A 14,984-nucleotide genomic window follows, 5' to 3' on the forward strand; every position below is an offset into this window, starting at 1 on the left:
GCAAAACAAGAAAGAGACAATTAAAATTTCTTACAAAGTACAGTATTTTTATAGTATTAATCTTTCTTCTTTTAATTGTAATCTACTTTATAATTCAAAATTAAATAAATACTCAACTGTACCTATGTTATATGGCTTCCTCAAATATGTTTTGTTAAACCGTTTGTTTATCATTAACTTCAAAATACGAATTTTTTTAAGTACTCCGTCAATTTAAATTAAGCAGAACAGCATAAATTTATGTACGTACGTATATATGGATGTAAGGATGTATGTATTGTACGTGTGTAATGAAGGTAGGGTAAAATTTAAAAATGATGCTTCAAAAATTGGTATATAAATTAACTGGAGAGCCTAAACAGGCTTCAATATTTTTCCAATGAGAGAGGAAAAGAAATAAAAGAAAGGAAAATGTATATAATATATTTTTATTATTCCAGAATATTTAATTTTAGAAACAGATAAAATGCATGCTAAAAAGCGAGCTAACTGGTAGTAGGGGGGCTCCGAAACTGCAGATGACGAAATGATGAAAAGATAAAGTGAAGTAAAAGACGAAACAAAAAAATAAATAATAATTATAATTAAGCATTGAATAAAAACATATATTTGCGTTCATCCCAAAATTTAGAAATCGGATTACTACTTAAATATATCATCAAAAAATCGTATCTTGGGCGAACATGCTGGTGCTCATTTTTGAGCTTTCTACGCATTGCCGATAACCGGATTGGCTAACATAACAAACACAAAAGAATTAATATATGAAATACTTTAACAAATGAGTTTTAATGAAATATATATATATATATATATATATATATATATATATATATATTTTTTATTTTTAGCTAACGAAACAAAAAAAAAAAAAATAAAAATAAAAAAACAAAAAAAAAAAAAAGCAAACAAACAAAGACATAGGAGTGTAGCACCGATAGGCGTGTGCTTTTATATAGTTTTATTTTTTTAAGAAAACATAGAAAAAGAAGTACACAGTGGTATATATAAACATATACACACACGTGCACATCTCTGAATGGACGGTATATGCATGTAAGCATATATCTACATATATATATATATATATATATATATATATATATATATATATATATATATACATATATACAACTAGCTTCAGTGTAATTATGGACACCGTCGATCGCTATGCTTATTTTCCTGTTTAATGGTGCCTCTGAATAGGGTTCGGCGCTTCCCTATTCATGTGTAGCCATTCATTTTCCCCTTCTTAATTGTACTATGCTTTTAAAGTTTATCTCGTTTTTGTTATATGTCTGTCCAACTGATGGTGCTTCTAATAGTCGCTTATGTTTTATGCGTGGATATATGCTTAAAACTTTGTTTTGTTAACAATTAATCTTTTGTTCCATGCGTTTTATCTCTGGAATTATTATAACTCCTGTATCTGGAAGTTTTACTTCTTCTCCCGTTCCTCCATTTTTTACTTGCTGAAACGTCTTTTCTAGTTTGTCCCGAAAGAATTGCAATTTTTTTTGAATACCTTGTAACTGTTCTGTAAGTTGTTGTTCTTGTTGTTTTTTTGTAGTGTGCATTCTGTTGAGTTCTTTATGTAATATTTGATGGATAGCTTTTTCTTGTTGTTGTTTATATTTATCTTGGATTGTCATATATTCATTTTGTTCTTCTCTATTAGCAGATTCATTTTTATTTTGTTCTTCTTTCAACACTTCAAGTTGTTTTTCAATTTTCTTTATCTGTTCTTGTACATCTTTTAGCTCTTGTACTGTATCTTGTTCTTTTTTTTCATTTTCTTTACATTTATTCTGTAGTTTAGCCAACTTCAAATATTTTTCTAACCCCTGCATGTTGTCATTTGCACCGCCATTTTCGATATCGTCTTCTTCTCCTTCTTCTTCTTCCTTGTTTTTATTTTTCCTACCATGTAAAATATTTTCCAACAGCTGTCTGTCATCTATGTTGCTTTTTTTTGGAAAAATTGAATGAATTGATGGCTCTGTAGCTCCTATGGTATCTTTTACAATTTGTGTAATTTCTTTTTTAAAATTTTTCTTAAATTCTTTTTTTATTTCTCTTTTTAATTTATTTTTTAATTCTTTTCTTACTTCCTTTTTCATCTGTTCACGCATTTTTTTATATTTTTCATCTTTATCATCATCATCATCATCATCATTATTATTAAGATAATTATTTTTATTGATATCATTGTCTTCATCATCGTCATCATCATCATCTTCATAAGCATAAATCTCATAAGCCTCATCATCTGAATCGTCATCTGAGTCATCGTCTGAACTTACGTTCAGTTTATAATCTCCTGCGTAAGGCACTAGACTATTTCTCGTAGGGGATGGGAAATTTGTTGCACCGTAACTAGGAGGCCTTCCATAAGCGGAATTCTGGGATGTATGATATTGCTGAATTTCCTTTTGCTTATTTAAACCAGATATTAACCCATTTCCCTTCCACAATTTATGTGCGTAGTCTGTTATGTGTGTTTTACCACTAAAAACATCTTCAATACTGAACTTATTTTTATTCTCAGGTATTGCAGACTGCATTGTCAGCATGTAATTTCTCCTTGGTTGTTGAACGCTGTTTTTATTGAAATACTTATATTTAAAAAAAAAAAAAAAAAAAAAATAAGTTCATTAATACTGTTGTTGGAATATATATGCATGTTTGTTAAAATGGGCTATTTTATGTATATAAACGGAAAAAAATTAGAAATAAAGGGGCATAAAATGGAATTAATTGGTATAAGAATGCACAAATAGGAGTAAATCGACAAAAAAAGGGGGAGTCTATACCACTACACGCAGTTAAAGTCGTAAAAAAAAAAAAATGTTCCTTACCCAATCATACGCCTTCCTGAAGGAATTTACAACATACACTAGAGTAATGTAAAAAAAAATAAAAGGAGAAAATAATTTATGTTTTGCAATAATCTCTTGGGGACTACCATATTGTAGGCTCATAATACTAAAACCACTTCCTATAACTTGCGCATTGCTGTTATGACCATTGTTGACAACACCATTAACTATAACCATATTTTTTTATTAAAAGAGTATATTTTTTATTATTTTATTTTTTCCCATAATTTTTTTTTTTCATTTAATGAGGAGAGTTATTTATTATTTGTCATAATATTTTTATACATATGTATATCGACGAAAGGAAAAACATCGTTTCCCCACTTTCGTGAATGAACAAGCATATGTATATCAAAAAAAAAAAAAAAAAAAAAATGCTAAATAAATGGATTATACAAATCGCCAAACTGAAAGCATAATATTGTCATGCAAATAGCATAAAAAAATATGTCGAATAAAAATTAGAATAAAAATAGAACAAAAATGCCGAATAAAAATTAGAACAAAAATGCCAAATAAAAATTAGAACAAAAATGCCGAATAAAAATTAGAACAAAAATGCCGAATAAAAATTAGAACAAAAATGCCGAATAAAAATAGAACAAAAGTTCCAAATAAAAATAGAATAAAAAAGTTAAACTATTTAGCATTAAAATATCAAATTATCAGCATAAAAATGTCATGCAAAAAAAAAAAAAAAAAAAAAATATAAAATATATATATATATATATATATATATATATATATATATAATAACAAAATAGCATTGTCTTCTTTCTTAATTTTTATAAAAAATTAATAATTAGCAAATCAGAAGAGTTCTAAAAATAAAAGAACAAAAAGATATAAAAGGAAAAAAAAAATTTATTCTTTGAGAATGTTTCTCTTTAATATGCTCTTCAAATAAATTTGAGAATTTCTTTTATTTTACTAATATAATAATAAAATCATGTAATAAAATATAAACCTTATTCGGGACAAATTATGTAGATCAATCTGGAAAGAAGTAATTTAAAAATTTTTTTTTTTTTTTTTTTTCATATTTTTATTTTATAAATAATAAATATAATTATAAATATATATATACCCCGAGGATGCAGAGAAAATGTAATTTGAATATATATAACATGTATAAAATAATATAATAAAAAAAAAAATTAAAAAAATGGAGAAACATCTATTTTTGTTATATTTTTGAATACAAAATGTACTATATTATTTTATCCTTTGCAACATTTGTCTATTATCTGTAATTCAAAATAATTTAGCTTTTTATATGTATATGACTGTTTTAAAAAAAATAGACCTGAATGAGAAAAATAAATATTACTTATATGCAACATCTTTAGAATGAAATGAAAATATAGAATATATAAGCCCATAATATAAAAAACATGAATTCACTTATGTATTTTGTATTTATGTATACATATACATATATATAATTTATTATATATAAAAAAATAAAAAATATAAATAAATAATTCATGTTTTATTATATAATAAATTTACACAAGGAAATCAGATTTTATTAAATTTCAGTATGCACTAATTAATTTTTTAAAATTGAACAAGAAATAAATATGAATTAAATATATTATATACATTTTCATTTATCTCTGTTATAACATTCATTCGATATAATTTATAACGTATAATTTTGAAAAACATAAGAAAAGTACTCAAATAAAAAAAAAGAAATATATATTTAAATATTACAAAAATATGAGTGTTCACTATATATTATGCATATATATATTTATTTATCTATATAAATTTATTACCTATTCGTTTATGCGATAATTGAGGTTTTGTCTATTCATAACTAATTCACGCTAATTATAAATTGCAATAAAATTTTCTTAACCTATTCTGTAATACTCTTTTTTTATATGAAAAATATTCATCTTATTTTTTATAAAAAATATTTCAATTACTTCATGAGAAGGCCGTTCCAGGTAGTTGAATATGTATGGCACCACCAATGCTGTTATTACTTATGGGCCGAAATAATCTTAAAGGTTTGCTGCCGAATGATATATGTAAATATTTTTTGTGCTGCATGTTTATAAATCTTTATATTACTATCTTTTAAAGCAATTTTCGATAAACTTGAATTTTTATGTTATGTAAAAACCACCTATGAGTATTATTTACCCGAGTTTAACCCCTTATAAGTATTATTATTATTACTATTGTTACTATTATTATTATTTATTTTTATTTTTTTTTCCAGTTTATGACCATAATGTTTATTTTACATATTAACTACTTAATATAAACTATACCCTTATAGGAATTGAAAAAAAAGGGGCACACAGATTTTCCATATAACGAAAAATGGTAATAAAAAAAAAAAAAAAGAACTGCTAAGTTATTAATCAAAAGTGATAAGGGTTCCAAAGTTTCCCCTCGTCACATGTATATATATATATATATATATATATAAATTATATACATATTATGTAAATGTATGAAGATGAACATGTAAATGTCTCTCTATACTACTACATCACAATTAAGGTAAAAGTTGGGGGCTCCATTTTTATCCTTTCGGTATTTTACTTTTTACAAAAACGAATTTTTGTTATCTGCGTTTATCATATTTTATTACTAACTTTTAACATCTTGGTTAAGATATTAAAATAAATATAGAATGTTGTTACGTGGGATAAATTTTTTTATGATAGTGAAAAAAATAATACTCGTAGTAACAAAAAAGTACATATCATATGTCGAAGTTATAATGTTAGGGCAATAAAACAGGGTTTTGAAAAAAAATAAAATAAAAATAAGGCCTATAAAAGCTTCTCTTGCTTTTTTTTCGTTTGGTCTTAGCATATATTGATAAAACAACTGTGTTTATGTTATGCACCTTTTCATTTTCATTTTCATATATCATTTGTCATATGTTATTTGTAATTTGTGCTTTCTTATTTCTCTTTTCGGTTTTGTCCCTTTTTTATATGTGCAAAATTAACACATGAAAAGGATATGGAAAATAAGAAAAAAAAAAAAAAGACATATCATGATAAATAATAACAAACATTAAAGGAATTAAAAATACTATAAAACTTATAAAAATTATAATTATATTTGTATTTGTTCTTGAAATGTCCACATTTTTATAAATAGGATAATTAATTACTTGCTAATAAAAAAGAATGGCAAGAGAGAAAGGAATAATATTTGTTGTTATGTCTTATGCATTACTTCAAACAACACCGATACATAATGTAAAATGAAAAAGAATTATTTAAAAGGAACACGCAAGAAAACAAATTTTAACATTAACCTTGTTTTTATTATATGAAAGGAAAAAAAAAAAAGAAAAATTTTAACGCAAAATTAAATGCAAAATTAAAGAACAATAATAATGAAAATTCTGTGGAAAAATTAAAAATTCACTTAAAAAAAAAAATATTTATCTATATTTCTGCAATTTTGAATTAACGTGCAGTGGGCGTCCTTTTTTTTACTTTCCTTTTCGTTTTGTATTCTTGTAAATTAGCTGCTTTTCTTTTTGTAGTTTTACTTTTTTACTTTTTTACTTTTTAGGCATGTTTATCCTCTTCATCATCCGCTTCTTTTCCTTCTCCTTCTTTTGTTTGTTCCTTTTGTCGTTCTCCACTGCTTGTAGATCTGGGAGTTATTACCCATGTCTTCATTTATCCGCTGTGCAACACCTCAATTCAACGGCGAGACTCATCACCTAGCTTATCTTTTTCATCTGACTTGTAGTATGTTCAATTTATTAAAAATTTTAAATTAAATAATTACTCACGCACGCATTATATGTATATATATATATATATATATATATATATATATATATTTACATTTAAGTAACGACAGGACAAAAAAAAGAAACGAAACGAACATAATATAAAATAATGGTCAATCTTCGTATAACATGCTGTATTGCTTTTTTATAAATACATTTCATGTAATTTATATCCCGCACATACAAATGCAAGAAAAGAGGTAATGGAAATTGTTTTAATTTATATATATTCGTAATTAGGATAAAGCGTATATAATGGGCCTTTTTTAGATCCGATCATATCTATCAATGTAATAAGTGAATTATTACCTAGCTGTACAAGACGACTTAAATCGATATCTATATAAATATATTTTTTTTTTTTTAAATAAAACAACCAGTAAACATAAACACCTACATATGGAGTAAAGTCCATGTTGCATTATTAAACCTACGTAGATTTAATGCACTTTTATAAATAAATGGATAAATTTTTTTTAAAAATAATCAAAGGCAAAGGCGTTAAATTCACGAAGACTAGTTTCTATTTTTTAACAAGAAAAATAAGTCGTATATCTATATCTATATATCTATATATATATATATATATCTATATCTATATATATATATGTAAACGTACACATTCGTCCATGCTTGTATAAAAATGGGTGCGTGTACATAAAACGAACCTTCTCTCTATTTATTATTAATTTTTTTGACATATAAATATATATATATATATATATATATACACATATATATATATACACATATATACACATATATATATATATATATATATATACATATATACACATATATATATATATATATATATATGTGTATATATGTGTATATATGTGTATATATGTGTATATATGTGTATATATGTGTATATATGTGTATATATATGGGTCATACATTCATCAATGAAACACTAAAAATTTTAGAAAACTACGGATAAAAAAAAAGAACGTTCATAAAATATAACGGGAAGGAAAAAAAAAAAAAAAAAAAAAAAAAAATAATCAAAATGCAAAAATCCTCAGATCACTACAGGTAAAATAACATTTAATTCAGCACATATATACGTGTATATAATATATATATATATAAAGTACACGATGTACAAATAATATACATATATATACATTTACACATACAAGAAAAAACATAAAAACATCCATACAAATACATATATATACTCATTCGCTCATAATATATTATATACAAACATATAATTACAAAATGATAGGTATGCTTATTTCTATTTTGGGATTAGGTTCGGGTTTTTCTTCCACAATTCTGATGTATTATAAAGGTTTCTAAAAACATCATATGTCATATCGGATATATGATTTTTATCAAAGCTAAGATTTCTTTTCTTGACTTCAGTTTCAATATATGACATTATATCCTTTACTTTTGGATGCTCTTTCTTACCCATTTTAAAATTTTTAGCCATATCTTTTTCTTTAAATTGATTTGTTTGCATCATAATTTCTTTTGATATTTTTTCCCGTTTTTTGGCTTCTGAATAAGCATTGAAATCATTAAAAAAAGAGCCGCCATTTTTTTTTCTATAATGATAACCTATACCCGCTAATGTATTTGCAAGTATTGCTAATCCTAAAACTGCTGATGAAATGAATACTTTCTTTTTAAATTCTTTCTTTTTCATATTTTTTTCAAATTCATCTAATTTTCCTTTTATATTTTTCATAATTTCATTCTTAGACATACACGGTTTAAACAAGCAGAAAGCCAACAAAAAACTAAGGAGTGCTAATGTTTTTGTAATCTTCATCCTGAAACATGTAAAAATGGAAGTTACTCACCATTAGATTTTTATACGTATATGCTATTACCGTGCGGGGAGTAATACGTTCGATGTGCATAAATGCATATATTTATATGTGCGTACAATTACATATATATATATATATATATATATATGCATACGTGTATACATGCACACGTATATACACGCATACGTAGTTACATTTATTTACATATGTTTATAAAGAAATGCTCAAAAATACATCGACTCGGGTAAATTTGTGTACCTTTCCAAATGGAACTCGACTAACAAACAATTAATAATATTTTATTTTTTAATTTAAAAAATGCGATTACTGTACCAACTCTAATTATTTAGAGGAAGCTCTTTTTTCCTTCAACGCTGAAGAGGTATAAAAATACATACATATATAAATATGCATAGAAATGCACACACAGAAATTATATACATACTCAAATATACATATATACGTACTTTCATAAGTACATACTCATATATATATACTTATACCGTATGAAAGTATTTCTAAACTTTTATAGTTTTTCCGTACTTTCTTATTATTGCAATTTCTTGTTTAATATATGCTTATTGTATAATTTTTATTTTCTTGTTAACTTTTTCTTTTTTGTGTTTTCAAAAAATAAAAATTATTCCTGTTCGTGTTTTAACTTTTTTTTTTTTTAAAATTATACTAACTTGTGTGTTAAAGAAGAATGACTAATATTTTTATCGGGTTATTTTTCACTTTTCGCACTATTTACTATTAAAAATTATCTAAAAAAAATGTATATTTTTTTTTTTTTCTGAAGTATGGCAAATGAAAAATTTTTATTTTTAAAAATATTTTAGATAAAAAAATTCCGTGAAAGTAAGCGTAAAATATGTACATATATATATAATTATTTTATTTATTTGTTTGTTTATTTTACTTAAATTTTTTTTTTTTTTACCTAATTATGTAATTTTTTCATGTTATTTGAGCACTTCCTATTTTATTTTATATAGTAAAAATTACATATATGAAGGTATAATATTATTATGCAAAAAAAAGATAATTATGACGCATGTATAATGTATATTTATATAAATATTATTAAATTTATTTGTATATGAATATTACTACCTTAATATATATTATGTATATATATGTATTTTTGTTTGTCGTGCATTTAAATACAAATGGCAAAAGAAATTTTACTACGTTTCTTTGATAATAATGAAATGCTAAAATATATATAGTTAAATTTTTATGCTATTAAATAAGTATATTATAGTAAGGTATAAAGAAAGAGAATAGGAAAAAAATTAAATTGTTCCTTGCATGTAAGTAATATATATATATATATATATATATATATATATATATATATATATATATATATATATATATATATATATATATGTATATATGTATACGTATTTATATTAATGTACATATAATTACCTTTTCATTTTAATAATACTTCCAATATTTTTATATAGTATTATGCATTTAAAGGAACAGAATTTGTTTAGAAAAAATTGTCACGTAAGAAAAAAATATTGCATTACCTAGTATTTTTTTTTTTTATACATTTTTTTATTAAGTGTATGGTAAAATTATTTTATCTTGTAGCATTATGTAACATAAAAATTTATACCAAGGAAAAAGAGAGTTCAGTATGAATGTTTTGAAACTTTTAAAAATTTGCTCATATTAGTGAAAAAGTAAATATATTATTATATATAAATGTATGCATTTATATACATATATATATTATAAGCAACACCTTACTGAATTAAAGTTTAAAAATTACGTAATATTTTTAGGTATTATTTTGATTTGATTATTCATGCATATTGTTCATTCGTATTTTTCATTTGTACTCTACATTTGTATTATTTTTTTGTCATATTTTGTGTTATTTATTTTTTTATATTTTTGTTATGTGCTTATCGTAGCACAATTCTCCACTGTGTTAAAATTTTTTTTTTATAACTTTTAGGAATATAAAAATTGCTTGGAATGATTAAATTTTTTTTTTTTTTTTTTACAAAAGAAATATTAAACAGGAGACGATTATTTCGTTGTCGACTAATCTCAATTAAATTATTAATGCTAATATGTGGGAAGAAATAAAAATAAAATGAAAAAAAAAAATATTTATATGTATTAAGTTAAATTTTTATTCATGTATATTGTTTTAACGTCATCCTAATAACATAAAAAGGCAAAAAATGTGTAACATAAGATTATTCTTTTTTTTTAATTTTTTTTTTTCTATTTTGCTTTTTTTTCTGCACCCGTAATATATAGGTCCATTTATATTTGTGAATAGGTGGATACCATTATTTTTTAATTTATTTTTTCGTACCGCTGTTTAACAAAAATGCGGATAATTATGTAGTAATAAAAATAAGTAAATAAATTTAATACATTAATAAAATAAAATAAATAAATAGTTAAAATAAATGCATAAAATAAATGAATAAATAAATAGTTAAAATGCAATTAAATAAAAACTCAGTGGGCATGTATTATAACTTTTTATATGACTAGGTTTTACAATAAATGGAAAAAGTCTTTGTTTATCCTTTTTATTCGTTGTAAACAGACCTACGTCAAACATATAAGCAACGCACAAACTGCACGTGTTGCATGACAATATTTGATCAATTAATATTACTTACATAATGTGTATAAGGGCGTATAAAAAATTTATTTTGTAAAAATGCACTTTAAATATTCAAGTTGGCCATATAATTATACGCTTATATAAGTGTAATGAAATGAATTTAACTTTATTCAGAAATAATTGATGTAGCGATAAGAGGAAACGATTTTATTGTATATTTTGTTATATATAATATTACTATTATATTATAAAAATGAGTATAACTGCATTATGAAAAGGAGGAAATTTTACTTTGTCTGATAGGAGAACATACGTGAGAGATTTCTTTTGATTGTTAATAATAGTTGGTGCATAATCTTAAATATGTTTATTATGTTTTCGAAAATAAATGTATAGATCATTTGCTTTTGCGTAAGGATCGTTGTACCATTTGTTATGAACGTGTTTTCTTTACATTGAGGAAAAAGGGTATATATATATATATATATATGTACATACCAGTACGTATGAACTTAAGAATCTATTTGTACATTATATATGGGAAAAAGTAAATACGATTGCAAAATTCCCATTTTTCTTAAAATTTTTTTTCCTTTTATAGTTGTGCCTGGAACGCGCATATATAATAATATTTACATAATTACATACATACATTACATATATATATAATTACATTATTACACAATTTGATATTTTGCAGTAAATGAAATGCCCACACACTTTTCTCTTTAAATTGTTCTTATAAAGTTTAATTTATATAACTCGTAAGGCGATAATTACATTATCAAAATGAAATTTTAATACAACATGGGTTTATTATTATTTTTCTAATTATGTTGAAAATGTTTAATGAATAAATTTATAGTTTTCAAAAATAATCCCTTAAAATATTATTTTACTTTACTAAGCTATGTAAATTTGCAATTAAAAAATCAAAAAACGCACTTCAAAATTAGGTAATATTAAAACTCTTTACATAAAGAAAACAAAGTAAAAACAAAAATAAAAAATAACAAAAAATAAAAAATATGTATACAAATATATATATTTGTGTACATATAAAACATATATAAACATCACAAAAAAAAAAAAAAAAAAAAAAAAAAATTTACAATAAAAGGAGCATTAACCTGTTAATGTAAATATAAATCCAAATGAATAGAGCAAACGGTACAAATTTTTCGATTTTTTAGGTCATTTGTATGTATATATATACATATATAACAAAATGAGAACAACAAAAATTTTTGAAAGGCATAATTTTATTTTCTAAAACGGAGTTACATATAATATTATTTACAAGAACAAATATGAATATATTTATTACTCATACATGCAATACATACACACGTACATGTATATATATATGCAACATCACATGAATAATACAATTATTGTGAAGTTAAAAACAAACTAATATTATTAACTAGTTAAACACATATATTAATTTAATATATAATATATATAAACTGTACGAATTTTTCCTTTTTTATATTTTTAGTATACAATTTTTAAAAAATCCTAGAACAAAGTACTTTATTAAATTGTTTTCCCAATCCCCACTACTACTATAACTACCGCTTCTATTACTACTATAACTACCGCTTCTATTACTACTATAACTACCGCTTCTATTACTACTACTATAACTACCGCTTCTATTACTACTTCTATTACTACCGCTTCTATTACTACTTCTATTACTACCGCTTCTATTACTACCACATTACTACACTTCTCTTTTTCGCCTTGTGGCACTTCTTACCATATGTGTGAAAAACAAAATTATCCTCAAATATATGCTTAGAATAAATGATATGCTAATAATTCATTCAAATAAACACATAAAAAACATAATATACTCTTTTCTACTTAGGGGAAGGAGGAGTGCGTTTTGTATTTCACATTTGTAGTAGTTCTTCATCATAATCTTCCCACGTTTCGGTAACATACTGCAAAAAGAATTCAAAGTCCTTTCTTGCCCATGTTAACCAAATATTTACAATATGTTCTTTATCATTCAAAGAAAGGGAAGATTCGTTTAAGTCAAGAGTTATGTATGCATGTACTTTTCGTAAATATTTAGCCCATTCCTTATTCCACATATCATTTTTCCAACTTTCATCCATATCTTTTGTTACAATATAAAATTCTTCTTCCATCTCTCTTACTGTTTGTTTCCATGTTTCCGATGTACTTCCACACAATCTATTTAATTTCTCCATATATTCCGGATCATTTTTATCCTCTGAGTGTAATTCTTTATCTTCTTCATTTTCTTCATCTTTTAATGTTAAAACAAAATCATGTTTCCATGTATCATTATTATTTGGCTCTTGTTCAGCTATTATTCTTCCATGTGGTATATTTAAGCCATGCTCAGATATAATATTTCCTATACTCGTTTCATTCACATCAGAATTACTGCATAGAAGAAGTGGAAAGCATTAAACTGTTTTATAATAACAAAAAAAAAAAAAAAAAAAAGGAGGGAAAGTACAATAGAAAAAAGGAAAAAAAGCTTATTAATGGTATTACTATCATTCATTTTATTTGAGCAGGTAAGGTAAATACGCGAAACAAATTCGCCAGAATGAAATAACAGATAAACATTTACCAATACTAAAAGACATACACATAAAGCCATAGGCGTACACATGCACATATACCCATACATGTACACATATATGCAACTTATGAGGGTTCTTTTTTTACTTGGTTTCCGGGGATTTACGAACACTCCATATTATAGCACATACGGAAATAAACTTGGCAAAATGAACTATTACATTTTTATAATTATTGTTTGATTTCACAAGTGAAGCCCTTTTATTATTTCTTTCATTTCCTATGCTTCTTCTACTGTTCTCAAGAGAGAATGACTTATTGAATTGAGCCATTTTTAACAACAGATATTTTATTATATATATATATTATTAAATATATGATATATATGTCAAAGAGTAATGTCTATTTTACTGTTATACAAAAAAAATAATATACTAGGTCCAACAAAAAATACAATATTAACATTCAAAAACTGTTCACTTCAATTTTTTCTTGTTAATTATAAAACAGTTACAAAATACATCATAAAATATATTTCTTTTTTTATTCTATTTATTTATTTTTATTTTTATTTTTCCTTTTATACAGAACCATAATATTTTACTAATTTTCTAATTAAGATTAAATAAGCCAGAAAAAAAAAAATACATTAAAAATTAATAATACAAATTTAAAATCCACAAAAAACAAATATTGAACTAAAAGATAACAAAAAATTAGAGCAAATGTAGCAAAATGACAAATTTTCTCAAGAGTATGTAAGTTATTACTTCTTAGAATTTCTTACTAGCTAGACTATAAAAATAAATATTCTTATTATTACAAGTATGCATAAGTATATATATATATATATATATATATATAAATACATAGAAGAATTATATAAGTAGTTCAATAAAAGAAAAATAAAATAAACGGAAATATAGTTCATCATATAAACATAAACATTTTATAATAACAAAATATCAGTTAACTTCTATATTTTTCTCAATAACACTTCACAAATCATATTTTTTTTAAATATAAATTCTATAATGTTTTTTGTTATTTTTATTATTTTTTATTCTTTTATTCCTTAACACGTACAATAATATTATTTACATTCTATATATTATACAAATAATGTATGTAAATTTTTTCTTTTTTTTGAATAAAATAAAAATATAGTTAATTTTCACATTTTAAATAAAATATTATAATAAAACAAAAATTACTTGAATACAACTTTTTAATTTTTTATACATAAAACATGCAAAATTACGCTTTTGCTTAAGATTTTTATATATACTATTATTATATTATTATATTATTATTATATTATTATATTATTTTACATAGTATTACATATATTATATATA

At 23.4% G+C, this 14,984-nt stretch overlaps 3 protein-coding genes across 3 annotated transcripts; all 3 read right to left on the bottom strand.

Moving 5' to 3' along the window:
* Window positions 1–1,370: 1,370 nt before the first annotated feature.
* PmUG01_07047800 (uncharacterized protein) lies at window positions 1,371–3,056 on the bottom strand (the record flags this gene model as incomplete). The annotated part of the gene is made up of 2 exons (XM_029004236.1): window positions 1,371–2,558; window positions 2,859–3,056. 2 exons carry the CDS (start codon window positions 3,054–3,056, stop codon window positions 1,371–1,373), a joined length of 1,386 nt encoding a protein of 461 aa, XP_028860945.1.
* Window positions 3,057–7,909: 4,853 nt separating this feature from the next.
* On the bottom strand, window positions 7,910–8,449 carry PMUG01_07047900 (early transcribed membrane protein; the record flags this gene model as incomplete). Its single annotated transcript, XM_029004237.1, has 1 exon — window positions 7,910–8,449. The coding sequence occupies one exon, from the start codon at window positions 8,447–8,449 to the stop codon at window positions 7,910–7,912; it is 540 nt and encodes a 179-aa protein (XP_028860946.1).
* A 4,098-nt stretch (window positions 8,450–12,547) lies between these two features.
* Window positions 12,548–13,958, bottom strand: PmUG01_07048000 (Plasmodium exported protein (hyp11), unknown function; the record flags this gene model as incomplete). The annotated part of the gene is made up of 3 exons (XM_029004238.1): window positions 12,548–12,770; window positions 12,964–13,482; window positions 13,774–13,958. The coding sequence occupies 3 exons, from the start codon at window positions 13,956–13,958 to the stop codon at window positions 12,548–12,550; spliced, it is 927 nt and encodes a 308-aa protein (XP_028860947.1).
* Between the last annotated feature and the right edge of the window lie 1,026 nt (window positions 13,959–14,984).

This window comes from Plasmodium malariae, assembly GCF_900090045.1.
Source record: "Plasmodium malariae genome assembly, chromosome: 7".
Lineage (NCBI taxonomy): Eukaryota > Apicomplexa > Aconoidasida > Haemosporida > Plasmodiidae > Plasmodium > Plasmodium malariae.